The sequence below is a fragment of the Protopterus annectens genome, chromosome 5.part0 (genome assembly GCF_019279795.1).
Source record: "Protopterus annectens isolate FY-2018-M chromosome 5.part0, PAN1.0, whole genome shotgun sequence".
In the NCBI taxonomy this organism is placed as follows: Eukaryota; Metazoa; Chordata; order Ceratodontiformes; family Protopteridae; genus Protopterus; species Protopterus annectens.
In genome coordinates, this window is record NC_056735.1 from 1,129,999,847 (window position 1) to 1,130,015,350 (window position 15,504).

The window sequence follows — 15,504 nt, forward strand, 5'->3', positions numbered from 1 at the left end:
GGAAGGACATCCAAGTTTAGTTTCCATTCATGGGGATGTGCCCAACCCATCTGTTAACACATTTTGCAGTAAAGGGATATATGCCACAGTTACTGTTACACCCACATTTAAAGCTAACCTTCCAGACTTGCATGGCCAGCCTTAAAAGCAGGTAAGGTGTCCTACCTTGCTTATTTATCTACTGTGTCCTCACCTGTAAAATATGTTGCTGTGTGGTAATGATGAAGGTTGAGAGCTGTCCGCTCTGACAGTTGTATGTTTTTTCCTTACTTTGTTCTCCCATGTCCCTACTATCTGAAGGTCTCCTAAATGAGCATCCTATGCCAGATTTAAGAAATTCACTGTCAGAGTCCCCATATGCAGAGGTGCGCTGAAGGTCATTCACATATTCTAAGCACATTGCTGAATTCACCATGAGGTTTGCCCCTTAATAAAGGAAAGAAGGGCTTTGGTCTGTAATGGATATGTATGCTGACATCGTTGTTTATTATGTACCACTGCAGTTTTTGCATGTGCTGGTTTTGTAAGGAAACATTTAAATGCAAGATGTTATGAAGCCCAGTAGTAGGCTGAGAAACTCTTTGACAGTGATCTCTGTCTGTTGCAGAATATTTCTAAGGCACTGGATCAAGTTAGCCACTTGTTACTCAGAAGAGAAAGGTTCTGTTTAGGGAAGTGTCCAGATACAACCCCTGGGAAACTAGTCTCTGACATAGGATCAAACAATTTGTTTTTTTCCTTGTTGACCGATGTCTAGAGTCCTGAAGCAAGTCAGGATAAATTTTAGAGCCTGAAAGATACCTTATTGTGGCTCTGCTAATGATTAGGCAAGGAAAAATATTTATATGCTTTGTCCTACAAAGTGCAGTTACTGGAGCCAAGATTTTTGAGCATTGGACAAGCCAAAGGATAAGGAGGTGAACTGGAAGAGATCATCCTGCTGCAAACTTTAGGTATTTTTTGTGTTTTCTGACAATGTGGGTATGGAGGTGGACATCCTTCAGGTCCAGAGAAACCATGCGTGCATTTGGAGGAAGCATTGGCAACAGATTCAGACTGAGCATTTTGAAATTTGTAACTCTCAGGAATTATTTCAAATAAAAGAGGCTTAAAAATTATAACACCAACACCACCATGTAAACCAACAAAAAAAAAAAACAATCTCCCTGTTCTTTATGGTTCTCAACAGTTCAGTCTGTATAGCTGTTCAATTAAATCCACAAAATGTGTGTATTCTCAAAGGCCCATTCACAAGTGAAGATTAAAAACCCACTTTAATGAGCAAAAAAGTCATAAAAAGTGGTGTGTGTGTGTGTGTGTGTGTGTGTGTGTGTGTGTGTGTGTGTGTGTGTGTGAATGTGTGTGTGATACACACACACACACACACACACTAGTTTGAAGCTTCATCAGATACTGTTACATACTTCACAGGAAGTTTTATAGCAAAGACCAATCATGTGAGTACCTTGTGCAATAACATCACTTCTCCCAGACACTCCCCCAGCACTTGGTGTTCCTAGTTTTTCACCCATCCAAGTACTAACCAATGCCAACCCTGCTTAGCTTCCAAAAAAAAAAAAAAACTCCATTTCATATAATGTGATAGCTAATGTGAAGTAGTGTATATTTTGACACCTATAAAATACATATTACCCACACAAAAAAATATAGAATTTAATTAATTTAAGGTAAATAAATTAAAAATTTTAAATACATGTTGAAACATTCAAACAATAATACAGTAACAAACCACCAAACAATAAAAAAGAGACCAGTTTTTATGAGGTCAAAGCAAAGAGAAAATCTTTTCAGATATAAGCTGTGTTTTAAAATATTAAAAACATTTACAAAGGTGTATGCAATGGAAATCACTATCTTTCTAGGGCTTTTAATTTTAATATGCAAGATATAGATAGTTCATTTTATCCAGGTCAGGATGTTCCATTTAGCCACAACTGCCAAATCAGTTCACATTTTTTAGTAGGAGTGTCCAAGCCTTCCTCTTCTTTCAGAGATGTCTAAAGCATCTATAACAAAAAACTTAAAGGAATGGGTAACAATTTCAGCATAGTGTTTGGCTAAAGAATTAGTGTACTTTCCCATTATTATAACCCTTAATGGTTCATGTATACAATTCTTAAACTTTCTATCCGTCTTCCCTATATAGAAAACAGGGCACTGAGTACAGGTTGTACAATAAACTACTCTTTCTGTATCACAGTAATATTTACCTACTATCCTAACCCAAGTATTCTTGACATGCATCTCACTCCATTCCAAAATAAATTTGCAAAGAGAGCAGGAACCACATTTTGTCATCATTCCCTGAATTTCTCTTTTTGTTTTTGTTTCAAATATATTCTTAAGGTTTTGTCCTTTTCTGTATATTATGGATGTTTTTCCCCTATACATTCTTTTATTGCTTTATCTTTCATTAATATTTACCAATTTTTACACTGTATACTTTTTATGTCATAGCTTTTAGGCCCAAAAGTAGTAATAAATGAACTTTTGTAATTTTTACCAATGGGGAAAGGGGTAGGTAAGTGTCGTATGCCTAATATTTCATGATCCCCTCTCCCAATCATTTCTCTGTCGTGCTCGTTTCTGCTTATGTCCCCATCATTACTTATTACTGTCCCATAAAATATCTGTAAAATGTCCCTTTTCTGTTTTATTTATTACTTTCATCATTACATCATTAATTAGTTTAAGGGGAAAGACACTTCTCAAAAACATCCAATTTAAACAGACACATTCACCTTAAAAGGACTCCAAAGTACTCGCCATTCATGCAACACGCACAAATTGGCTTTTTTATTGTGACCTTTCTCTTGTGGGGGATGGGCACTAGAGAAGTGTAAAAACCCATAAGAATATGTCTCTTTTCTAAAAAATTTCAGAGAAAAATCTCTTCTGCTAGCAGTCTTTTTTCAGCCATACATCCAATTATGTTATTTCCATATTATTAGCTGTATGTGTCAACCATAAAAAAATGTGGTTTAATTCAAATAACTTAAAAATTGGGGAATCTCCTCACTGTTCCCTCTCCATAAATTAAAAACATTGTCCAGAAAGTGAGTATAATATTTACAGTAGGTAAAATAGGGGGATTCAAATTAAAACTTCTCCCACTGTAACATGACAGTATTAGCATATAAGCCCCCACAAGGGGCTCCCATTGCAACACCTTGTCTTTGCAAGAGGTATTCCTTTTCAAACAATATAAAGTTATTAAAAAGCACCATCTCTAATAGTTGCTCATATACATTAACTGTTTCTTGTGAGACCCCTTTACTTATTAAAAAATCACAAAACCATTCAACTCCAGTTTCACGGGGAATAACAGAATATAAATCTTTAACATCGATGGTTAGAAAGATAAAACTCTCACTGAAGGCAATACCATTAATCATATCAAGAAAAGCTCAAGAGTCTTTACAAATACTAGTTTCTTTCCTGACAAACTCTTTCAATTGTATGTCCAAACAGCTATAGAATGTTTTAAACCCCTAGTGTCCACTATGGGACGCATTGTAGGTTGTAAATCCTTGTGTAACTTCAGGACCCCAAAAATTGTTGGGGTCAATGGGTCGAGGACATCCAAAAATTTAAACATCCATTGTGATACAACTTTCAATAAACCAGTCATGTAAATCCCTGTTAATTTTTCTATATGCCCCATTCATCTCATTAAGTGATACTTTAGTATAAGTGTCAGTATTGAGAATTTCCAGCATCTTCTTACTGTAGTCACCTTTGTTCATGACTACTATACCTCTTCCCTTATCAGGTTTTATAAATCTCACCCCTTTGTCATTTTTCAACACATTCAGTTTACTACTTTCTTCTTCACTTAAATTATTACATTGAGAATTTTTACACTTCCATATATTGCAAATATCTACCCCACAAATATGCTCAAATAAATGAATGGTAGGATGGGTTGAGGGATTGTAGGTACTAGAAATAGACACTGGTTTTATTGCCCTGTCTGTACCATGAAGCAATACAGTTTAAATTAATTTTCTGTCAAACTGTTTCAAGTCATTTAAAATCTGAGCTATATCGAGCTTCTTCTCGGGGACAAAAGTCATTCCTTTTGCAAAAAACGCCACAAGTAACTGCATCAATAACTGTAGAAGAATAATTATATACTTTAATGTTATTTAGTGTATTATAGCAAATGTCGCAAGTAGGCAACAAAAATTTTCCCAAATGGTCAAGTGGTAATACTCCCAACACTCTTGCTGGTGGACAAATGTTCCCGATTGTGTTCCCCTGTAAAAAGTTTGTTTGCTGCTCGTACTCTTTCCATTGTGGTATCTGTTTCTCAGCCTCTCTGAGCATCTCCGTTCTGGTCCTTGACCATGGTCTGAAAAAGCATCATTCACCATTCTATTCACAGAATTAGCATTATGACTTGAGAACTGTTTCATCCCCCAAACTTGAGGGAGGGAGATGGGAGTATGTAGTATTACTGTTATAGGCATTTTTGTCTCTCTTTAGTTTTTTTTATTTTTCTGTTTTTTTATTTCTGCCACTTGCTCATCTGTGCTTTTAAAAATGTGAATGTATTCAAACTCATTATTTAAGTATTCGGGGTCTTGTAAAATAAACATGTCCAAATCAGCTACCTCATTACTTAATGTTTCAATAAGTCTCTCATTACGTTTTGCCACCAAATTCTTATACACCAGCCCCTGCCTATCAAAGAGTTGGCTCAATTCTTTATGGAGTGCAGAATCTTGTTCCAAACCAATAGGGTACCTCCACATGTGGAGATCCGTCTGTATGATGTTCATTTTAATGCATTCCATAAAATATACCAGTCTCTCCATTTAAGCTCACATTAAGTCGCAACCAGTCACTCAAAACAGGAGAAGTTGAATCCTGTATAACTGTATTTAAAGCAAGGTTACATACTTGGCTATTGTCCATCAATGTAGTAGTTTGTAAAAAGGGATGTAAGCTACTACTCTCATTTCCACAACGAACCATGAGCCACATGTTCTTCCATGTTATTACCATTTAATTGTGAACCTATTCTACCGTCACATTCATTTCTATGACCAGGAGGTTGGTTATGTACATGTGATGACTAGGGGTGTGTCATCTTCTCTAAATGATCCAGACTTTGGTAAAATTTTTCTATCGGTAAGGTCCCATTCCCAATAAGTTCATTAATATTTTGTGAAAAACGAGGTTGAGAAGGACATGGAATGGAACCAGAGGCCATAAAAAAAAACCTTCTCACCCTTCTCCCAAACATTTCTTTATCATGCTCATATCTGCCTACTCATTACTTGTATTGCCGTCCCATAAAATAGCCGTAAAATGTCCATTTTTCTCTCTTCTTTATTACTTCCATCATTACGTCATTACATAATTGGCTAGCTTCAGGGGATAACCCTTTCTCAAAAACATCCTGTGAAGTATGTAATAGTGTCTGATGAAGTTTAAAACTGTTAAGACGAAAGCGCTTATTAGATGTGTGTGTGTGTGTGTGTGTGTGTGTGTGTGTGTGTGTGTGTGTGTGTGTGTGTGTGTGTGTGTGTGTGTGTGTGTGTGTTTTATATATATATATATATATATATATATATATATATATATATATATATATATGGTTCCACTTCACAATATCAAATTACTGAAAACCCGAACTTCATATGGTTGAGACCATATGATCGAAAGTGTTAAATGTAGTTTGTTGAGGGGGGCAAATCCCCTTACACCCTCCCTACTTAAATATACCATCTTCGTGATCACACTATAGCAAGGAAATGGGAAATTTCCTGTTTTGCTCTTCTGCATACAGCGCGAAATGGGAGATTTCCCTTTTCCCCACTGTAGAGCGATCTCAGAGTTGGTATATTTAAGTAGTGGGTGCAGGGGGGCTTGCCCCCTTGCAGAAACAATGTGATTGGCTTTTTTTTTTTTTATTTCAGTTTGGAATTTCGAGTTTATGAAAATTCGATCATATGGTCTCGACCATATGAAGTTCGAATTTTCAGTAACTCTACATTCTGAAGTGAAACTATATATATATATATATATATATATATATATATATATATATATATATATATATATATATTTGGCACAGGAAAATAATTTTCTTGGGTGGCAAAAACCAGGGTTCCTTTTGGCTAGGCTTATATAGGCTCTAGGGCCAATAGCTTAGTACCTACCTATGAACCTATATTTTTTTCTTTTAATGATTTTTTTGCTCATTAAAGTGCATTTTTAATCTTCACTTGTGAGTGGGCCTTTGAGAATATACACATTTTGTGGAGTTAACTGAACGGATGTACAGACTGAACTGTTGGGAACCTTAAGGAACACAGTGTTTTTATATTTTGTAGGTTTAAAAATTAGCCGTCTTTTGTGAGAGTTGACAAGAATCTTCAGTAAAAGCCTTGCCCTTCCTGCAAGAGGAATCCCTTCTGTGACCCAAGAATGAATCCCATCTAGAGTGACATCTGGTATGAGGGCCAAATGTTTTTTGGGAATTGGTGAAATCCTCTTAATTTTGGCATGTGTTAAGAATTACAGTTTGTACCATTTTCTGATGATATTTAGCACCCACTACACTTCTGTGGTTTCCTTCAAAAATTCTTATGAAGAAATACAAGCACCCTCCAGCTCTTTCTAAGGGGGGAAACAGGGTAGGAGGCAGCCATACAGTTTCTTTGTCAGTCAGTGTCCCAGCCCAGAACCGAGCAGACAGATTGCACCAGAAGAATTTAGACAAAGATTCACAATTCTTTGTGGTTTGGGGAACCATTTCTAAAGTTAAAGTCAGGACTGCCTGGGTGCTAATTATGTGCTATGTGGTACTGCACTACTTGGTAAACCTTCTGTGTTAGGCACTTGTAACATGGCTGTCCATCCCTCAGATGCACACCCTGTAAAATTTAGAAGGAGGCTTTCCCCCATAAGGAGGTCTGCCATATACTTTGACTTCCAGTGGACGTTCTAGATTCTATAATACTAGAATAATAAGAGATTCATTCATATATATATATATATATATATATATGTGTGTGTGTGTAATATATATATATATATATATATATATATATATATATATATATATATGTGTATATGGTAATATATAAATCCATGTGTGTGGATATGTTTTTCAGTCTGCACTTTCACATTGAACTGCAATAGCCTATGCTGTCTCAGCTTTTTCATTGCAAAGCACAGCTAGAGAGAGAGTCTTTCAGAAGGAAAGTGAAAAGGGTTTTTATTCTAAAGAGATGACCCTTTGAAACCCATACGCAATTAATCTAGGGTGAACTAGTTTCTGAAAATAACCAAATTCAACATGCTTACCTTACAGACAGTTGACTTGAGGTCCAGAGTCTATTACTCTGGAGGAGGGTAAGCTAGAAATGGTGTGGGAATTGTGGTGCGGGAGAAGTTTTAGAAGATGGTGAGGGATGTGATCAGAATTAGTGGCAGACTCTTTGCAATCAGACACCAGTGTAATTATAGGGCAGTGTTCATAATCTCAGCCTATGCTCCATAGCACTGTTGCAATAGCGAAGTGAGGAGTGCATTCAGACAGCAGCTGCAAGACTTGCTAGATAAAGCAGGACAGCATGAATTGGTGTTGATAATGGGTGACTTGAATGAAAATATCAAGTCAGAGAGAACAAAAATATGACGACTGCCTGGATATTTCTGTGTGGGGCAACAGGAATAAAGAAGAGAAATGCCATTTTTGACCTCTGTCTGGCAAATGGCTTTATAGTAGTCAACACATGATTCAGAAAGAAAGACCATCACAAGATCACATACAATGCAACTCCAGTAGACTTCCTTCTAGTAAGGAATAGGCAGTGGGGTAGAAAAATTGTAGTCACCCCCAGTGAAACACTCGGACCACAGCATAAACCACTGGTTGTAACAATCAGTTAGAAGCAGGAGTCAGAGAAGGCTCTAAGGTCAACATGGACCAGGCTAAAGACCTGCAAGTTGACTGGAGCGAAAGAACAACAGTTCAAGGAATTTCAGGGCTTTAGCACCTCAAGAAGAGGAAATGGGTGAAGTTGTAGAAGAATGGCAGCTCCTCCAAATGGCATGTATGAGGACTACAGAATAGACCAGGGCTGAGGCAGCCATGGAAGTAAGGTGCATAAGGAAAGTTGGTGGTGGAATGCAGAAGTCCAGAAATTCACCAGAAGAAAGGAGGAGTATGAAATAGAAAAGACAGAGGCTAGGAAGGAATACTGGTTAGCCAACAAAAGCTAAAAGAAGAGTTGCAGTTGCAAAGAACAAAGCATCTGAGACACTCTACCAGCTTCAGGAAAGAGACTCTCTTTAGATGGCGCAAAGATGGTATATATCTGGTTGCAAGGCAAGGACAGAAAGATAAGGAAGATAGTCACACACCCTTCATAAGGGATGCCAGCAATAGCCTGATCACCAGTCCACAGGATGTAGAAAGCAGATGGAAGGGATACTTCCAGTAACTTCTGAATGAAGAAAATCCCACACAAGCTGCACTGTCCCTAACACAGCCTACAATGAAAGAAGAGGAGGAGCCCACCCTAGAAGAAGTAATAACAGTACTAAGGAAAACAAAGTCGGGGAAAGCAGCAGGCTCAAAGCAATATGGAGAGAAAAGTCTATCCCGTATGACTGGAGAATAAGCACAGAAATGCCAGTGTTCAAGACAAAAGAGGACATTCACAACTTTGAGCTATATAGTGCATCTAACTCCTGTCACACTATATGAATGTTCTGGAGAAGGTGATTGTTACTTTCTACTAATATGCATATTTATTTAAGATGGGAGATGAGAAGTTCGGATTCAGATCAGGATGCAGCACAACTGAGCCAACGTTTGCAGTGATACAGGTAATTGCGAAGAAGCTAGAGATTAGGAAAGAGTCCAACTAGGCATTCCCAGACTTGGAGAAAGCATATGACAGGGTCCCAATCAAGCTGATTTGGGCAGTTCTGTGGTGGTTTGAAGTCCCAGAGGCATTGGTAGAATTAGTACAGGCAGTGTACATGGACCCAGTGACTCAGGTGTGAACAGTGTTCAGTCTCGCAGTGGGGTTCCCAGTAGGAGTGGGTGTTGCATCAGGGTTCAGCTCTGAGCCCATTGCTGTTCATACTGGTGATGGACTGCATTAGCTAGCACATCAAAGTGTATAGATCAGCAAAATTTATGTATGCAAACAATATGGCATTAAAAGCAAACAATGAACAAGAACTTCAGCAAAGGGTAGGGGAATGGAATGCAAAATTGAAGGCACATGTTATGAAACTATGTATAGATAAGACAGGTGCAAATGGAGGAAATCAGAAAAAGCTGAGAATTGAGATAGAAAGGAAAACAGTGGAACAGGTCAATAGCTTTAAGTCTGTGGGAGGGATAGTTGATGAGAATGGAAGTCTGAATGAGGAGGTCAAAGATAGACTGTCAAGGGGTACTGTCTGACAGAAGAATGCCAAAGAAGATGAAAAGTAAGTTTTACAAAACAGTGGTGAGGCCAGTACTACTATATGGTACAGAAACCTGAGCAGTAATGGCAGAGCAGTTGAGGAAGCTTGAGGTGATGGAGATGAAGTGTCCACGATGGGAGGTAGGATGCACACTGTGAGACTGATGAAGACATAAGAGCAGAAGCAAAGCATCTCCAATTGCAGAAAAGGTCAAATAGAATAGAGTGCAGTGCTGTGGGCACATGTGCAAAAAACCTGAAGACAATCTGTTGAAGAAGATATGCTGACCGTCTAAAAAAAATTCCAGCTATACTCTGTGGCATATCATCTACTCAGAGGTGATCTCTGCTTAACATACAAGGCCATGTCAAACCCTGAGCTGTTGGACATGCTCCACTTAAAGAAATCCCAATCCCTCAGAGCCACATGCTCCAGGGATCTAAACCTTATCAGAATGAACAAAACATGCTGGAGGGATAGGTTCCTGACCCAGAGACTCCACATACTCTGGAATAGACTGCCCATACATGTCAAGCAGAGTGCCTCCTTGGCCCTCTTCAAAAGGAACCTTGACGATTGGATGGGAGATAAGAAACTCACCCCGGGGATAACGTCAGTCATCCTGCTAGACAGGGGTCCAGTGAAGTAAATATTGTGGGAAGAAATATCCAGGGAATTGTTATGGCTAGGATTGTATAAGCCCTAGGGCCAATAGCCTAGTACCAACCTATGAACCTACAGGAAGAAGGCAAATGGAAACTAGAGCATTCAGCAAAGAGATGGATGGATTCTGTGAGGAAAGACCCAAGACAGTCGGGCATAAGTATCGAAGAAGGTAGGAGAGAGACACCCCAACCTCTTTTAAACAAACTGTTTCTTAGCTAAGGTCTGAAGGCTGCTTATCTACTTGTCCCCATCTACAAAGGTCACAGAGATTCATGGCATGGCTGGAACACTTAAAGTTCACCTCCTTGCCAGTTGGTCTTTTCAGTTAGATTCATGTCATTTGATTGAATTTCCAGAATGTAAAGTGTCATAACACTGACATTCAGAACATCAAATCGAAAAATAACAAAACAACAAAACTTTTTTTTTGCAGGAGGCTAGCCCCCCTGCACTACTTGTTAATTAAATATACATACTCAGATAGTACAGTACAGCAGGGAAGGGCATTTTCCTCAATCCTCGCTGTACCATGAGCGCGCACTGCAGATTTCCTCTTCCTTCCTATACATTGACATTTACAAAGTCGACTTTCAGGTTTCATCCTTTCCGTACTCAACATTTATGTCAATCAAGCAATTGTCGTGTACCTTTCACTTCACCCAAAGTGTTTACTATTATTTCATATAAAACCATTTGGTACTGTTGGAAAGCTGCAGAAGTAAATGTGAAGATAAGTACTGATTGGGAGCATGGCAATAGTTTGGGAAGAATCAAAATGTTGTAAATATGTTAACTATTCCAATTATCTTTTTGTATTCTGTCTGAATTATAACTCTTCTAAGTTTGGAAGAAACATTTTTGTCAGGTAGACAAGGGGGGTTATCATGGGGCAAGCTTTGCACCTTGTATGCAGATTTTATAGATGTTCTGAAGGAGTGTTTATACAGGATGATATCATTTTTGGAAGGTTACATTTCAAGATTGTGTGTGATTTCTGATGAGGTATTTGTGTGGAAGAATCTCCGGGAAGAAACACTGCAGTTCTTGAAAGAAATAGATCAAAACATACGGGATTCATAGTTTTTTGTGTTTTATTATTTACAGAAGATAGTCTACTTAGCTATAGAATAAAATGGTACACCAGACTGAGATGTTATTACCGTAAATTGCATCAGACCCACAGTAAAGTGCTGTGTTGTATGTGGCCAGTGCACATCCTTTTATCATAACTCATTCAGTTCCTTAATAAAAACTTTTCCAACTGAAAAAGAAAGTTGTACTTTAGAAAATGATTTTTTGAGTTTCAGATGTACATATTGTGCAACAGTTTTTAAGGCAAAGTTATTCAATTTGTGTCTTTCGGCTTTTCCCGGTTAGGGGTTGCCACAGCAGAACTCTGGTCTGCTAATGATTGGCAGTAGATTTTTACGTGCTGGCTTGCCGGGCCTAATGCACAACCTTCAATGAAGGAATGCCCATTCACGCATGTCGCCACACAGAAGACGCTCTAACTGAGAATCGAATGGGCAATGTCTAACTGTGAGGCGACAACGCTACTGCAGCACCACCACCGCAGTACAAGGCAAAGTTATTTAGTAATTCAGGATTAGTTAAAGTTTGGAAAAAGGGAAGAGTAGATGCAATTTCCAAGACAAGGACCAAACAAGGACGATTTTACAATAAAGAAAGTAAAAAGAAGCAAGTAACATTTTTGACCAATTTAAGCCCTTATCGTAAAAAAACCTCTTTAAAGAGATCTTGGCCTGTTTTATAGCAGCATCCAGTCCTAAATGAGTTATTGTTGGTTATTAGTACTAGAGGTATGGTCTTTAAATCTGACAGGGATATGCAATTACCATTTTTGTCTTCTGTAAGACATTCTATCAGGGACTTTGTTATTATTCCCTAAATAAAGGGAGTGTTTGGTTGAAAATGCAGCTGGGCATGCAAACTTATCAAAGAAGAGTGTAGATTTGTGACATGTAAAGCAGAACATGTTAGAATACACTTTCTTGACTTGTGAGAACTCGTATAATTATCATCTATTTAGACACAAATATGTCATATAAAATTCTTATGGCATTTAAATCTGGAGTGGTTATGAAAAGTTCAGTAGCAGTACTCTTATTTCAAGAACATGGAGGGCAGTTGTCTGGTATAACTTGGACAATATTTTGTCAAGTGAGTAAGAGGGAAGCAACAATTGGAGAGATAGAATTGCTTACAAGTAGGCACAGTATGCCTTACAGCTTTGTTTATTCCTGGGTATGCTGAAACATACGGGTCTTTAAAGGCATAATTATATGAGAGATGTGATTGTATTTATGCAAAGTATCACCTTTATAGCGTTGGTTTTAAAAAATTTGGTATGCTTGTTAAAGCAACCAGGGAAATCAATTGAAGAATAAACCCACCTGAATTTGGATGTAGGTGTGGGGTCTCCTTTTCATAATCCATTGACGTATAAAATGTTTTTAATGCATCTCAGTCTGTGGATCCAGAAGGAAAATATTACATTTTACTTAATCATGAGACATCTTTGAAAATGTGTTCTCTTGAAGGAGCCCTTCGCAGATGAACAGAGCTTACATTCACAGTGTGTTTCTTTCTTTTTTTTTTGTTGATATAGTAGCATTTTTCAGACAGATTTCAGCATATCTAGTTATTCTGCCCAGTTAGCATAGGATTGTTTTACTGTTGGAAATTCCACACTCTTTGCAGAGTAGATTTCTAGGTGATTTGATTTTCTTTCACTTAAGAAAGATATTTTATCATTAAATGGTACAACAGAGTTTGGATCTTTGGAGTATAGTAGAATGCATACCTCTCAAATGTCCAGATTTACCTTGTATTTTTGGACTGTTCTTACAGCATTTATAGTTTTCTTGTAAATTATTGAGGACTGAAGTCATTAATAGTAGGTTTGTGTTTTAGACTTCATATCTTTTCGTAAAAATACATGCTAAAGTGCAAAACTGTTATCCTAGTAACTTTCTAAGTTTATATGAACAATTAAAATCCACCTCTGATTTTGGGCCTTGTCCCTCTATTATTTTTGTCTTTGTCCAGATGTATTGCAATAAGAGGTTGAGAGATATGGTAGTATGAATCTATGTATATTGTATAACTTTATTTTATAGTACATTGCTATGAAATGTTGTAAGATAAAAACTGCAAGACAGCTTCATAGTCTGCTGTTTTTATTAGTCATCAGGAGGCCTTAGAACTTTGGATGCCTTAGTTTTGCAAATTAGAGAAGCTGTTCTGATTTGTTAATTCATAATTATTTGTCTTTCAGAGTTGGAAAAAGAAATTGAGGAACTTAAGAGAAAGTCAAGCTCTGAATCAAACGATGCTTTAATTCAGGTATGGTTGTTATGATTGTAGTACAAAATAGGACGTATTAAATTTTGGTTACTACATTTTATTTTAGATTTCAAGTCAAGTCTTAATTTGTAAAGAAGTAAACAGAATTATTTTATTTAACAGGAGTTAACAGAAAGATTTGATGCAGTACTTCTGGAAAAGGCAGAATGCCAACAGAGTCTCTCTTCTCTCAAAAAAGAGAATGAAAAGACAAAGAAGGAGTCAGAGGTATTTATTTACATTTGTTCATTACTTTTCTGAGCAAGCGGTATCCCGGAAAGAATTCCGTCATGATATAAATGGCAAAGGTGCAGCTTAACCTTTTGTGTTTATTGTTATACAAAACCGTAGCTATGGTAGACAAGGGGGCCGCTGCAATAAATGCAAATACTGCATTTGCAGTCAGGACTGAATGAAGCTGTATGGTGTAAACTGTATCAGGCAGTATGACACAATTTTTAGTGGAGCATTATTTTATTCTCAAGTATGGGGAGGACCCCCCCCCCCATTTTTCTCCTGAATTTAGAGGTGGTGCCAAACTGAGGAATGTCACTAGGCACCAAAATGTCTAGCTACGGCTCTGGTATTGTATGACCAAGTATTTCATGCAATCTAGTAAAAAACACGAAACACGTTTGTATGTATTGAATGAATGTGAGTTTTACATGTAAGATTGCTAGTTAAAATTGTTAGACTCTCACTTGTTATTCTGTCTTGCAAGATCACATAGCCTTGGGAAGGGGGCATACCCTTTTCCTTGAGGGTTTCTAGCCTCAAAGTGAGAATAATTAAGGAAGACAGTTGGAAAGAAGGCACAGCCCTTTACATGAAGGTGCATGGAGTGATTTGCCACCTATAAAGATATTTATTTATTTTGTATTTGTTTATTCATTTATTTATTATGTGTCCTTTTTGTTTGTTCATTTATTTCTTGTGCATCCTTTGTATATGTTTTATTTATTTGTTTAATGCCCTATTTATTTTGTATCTTTTTTATTTATTTAGAAATCCAATTATATTTTTTCATGTTTCTAAAAGCTCATTTTTTTTTGCTTTCAGCTTTACAGATGCAGCTGTGGCATGGCGCAGAGCTGTTTTAATCAAACTATGTATTGTGAACTTTATAGGAAATTACCAGCTTATAGCTTTTCACAGATGATTGGGTCACAGCTTGTAGGTGCTGTGTAGTAATCAGAGTATTATGAATAAAATGGTTTTATAAACAAACCCATGTAGTAATAAAAAGAAAACGATTTTGACTTAAATCTAGGGGTCGCTGATGATGATATTGGGAATGATTTTGGTTGACTAGCTGTCTAAAGGCATTAAAACCTTGTTTGACATTTTCATTAATCACCTTTATAGCTTTTATGCTTTCTTTGTGTAGAAAGCACATTTACATTTTGGAGCTCATTGAAAATTGCCAGAGTTTGGACGGCCTATAATAGTTACCTAAATCTGTAGTTTATAGATGTTGTTCAGCCTTTTGCAGAACTGTATTATTATTATATATCCTTACATTCTCAACTTCTCAGCATGCCACTGTCTTAAGTGCCTCCTTTCTTTTACGATCTTTAGCTTTTGAAAAAATACATTATTGTCCTTTTGGATACCCTGTTTCTATGACTGATTTTCATGCTTGGTATTTTTTCCTGACATGAATTGTACTGTGGCTTTATTTCCTAAAGCATTTTCTTAGTATACAGATATGCAGAGCTAATTTTAGTGCATGGAATGCTGCAATTACATTTCAGATATGGGGGGAAAGGTAAGCTTAACACAGTTCTGAGTTCCGAAAGGTGCTTAACAAACTTCTGTTAAACATTCCTGAGTTATATTGGGGTTGAGTTTCGCACTAAGGATTAACAGCAGACTGTGTCAGCTGATAAAGAACATCAGTAGAATATAAAACAACTTTAAAATCTTTTAAATATTTCAGTCTCCTCCTCTGTATTTAAAGGCAGTTGTTCTTCAGAGAGATACTTTGTTTCTGCCTGCTGTCTGCTT

General features: G+C 37.2%; 1 protein-coding gene across 1 annotated transcript in view; it reads left to right on the top strand.

Annotated features, from left to right (window-relative positions):
* The window catches only part of GCC2 (GRIP and coiled-coil domain containing 2), a 1,443,709-nt gene that overhangs the window by 106,585 nt on the left and 1,321,620 nt on the right, over positions 1-15,504 (top strand). Inside the window, exons 4-5 of the mRNA XM_044070984.1 lie at positions 13,430-13,497; positions 13,621-13,725. Of these exons, the coding sequence (XP_043926919.1) occupies positions 13,430-13,497; positions 13,621-13,725 (173 nt within the window). The remainder of the gene's footprint in view (positions 1-13,429; positions 13,498-13,620; positions 13,726-15,504) is intronic.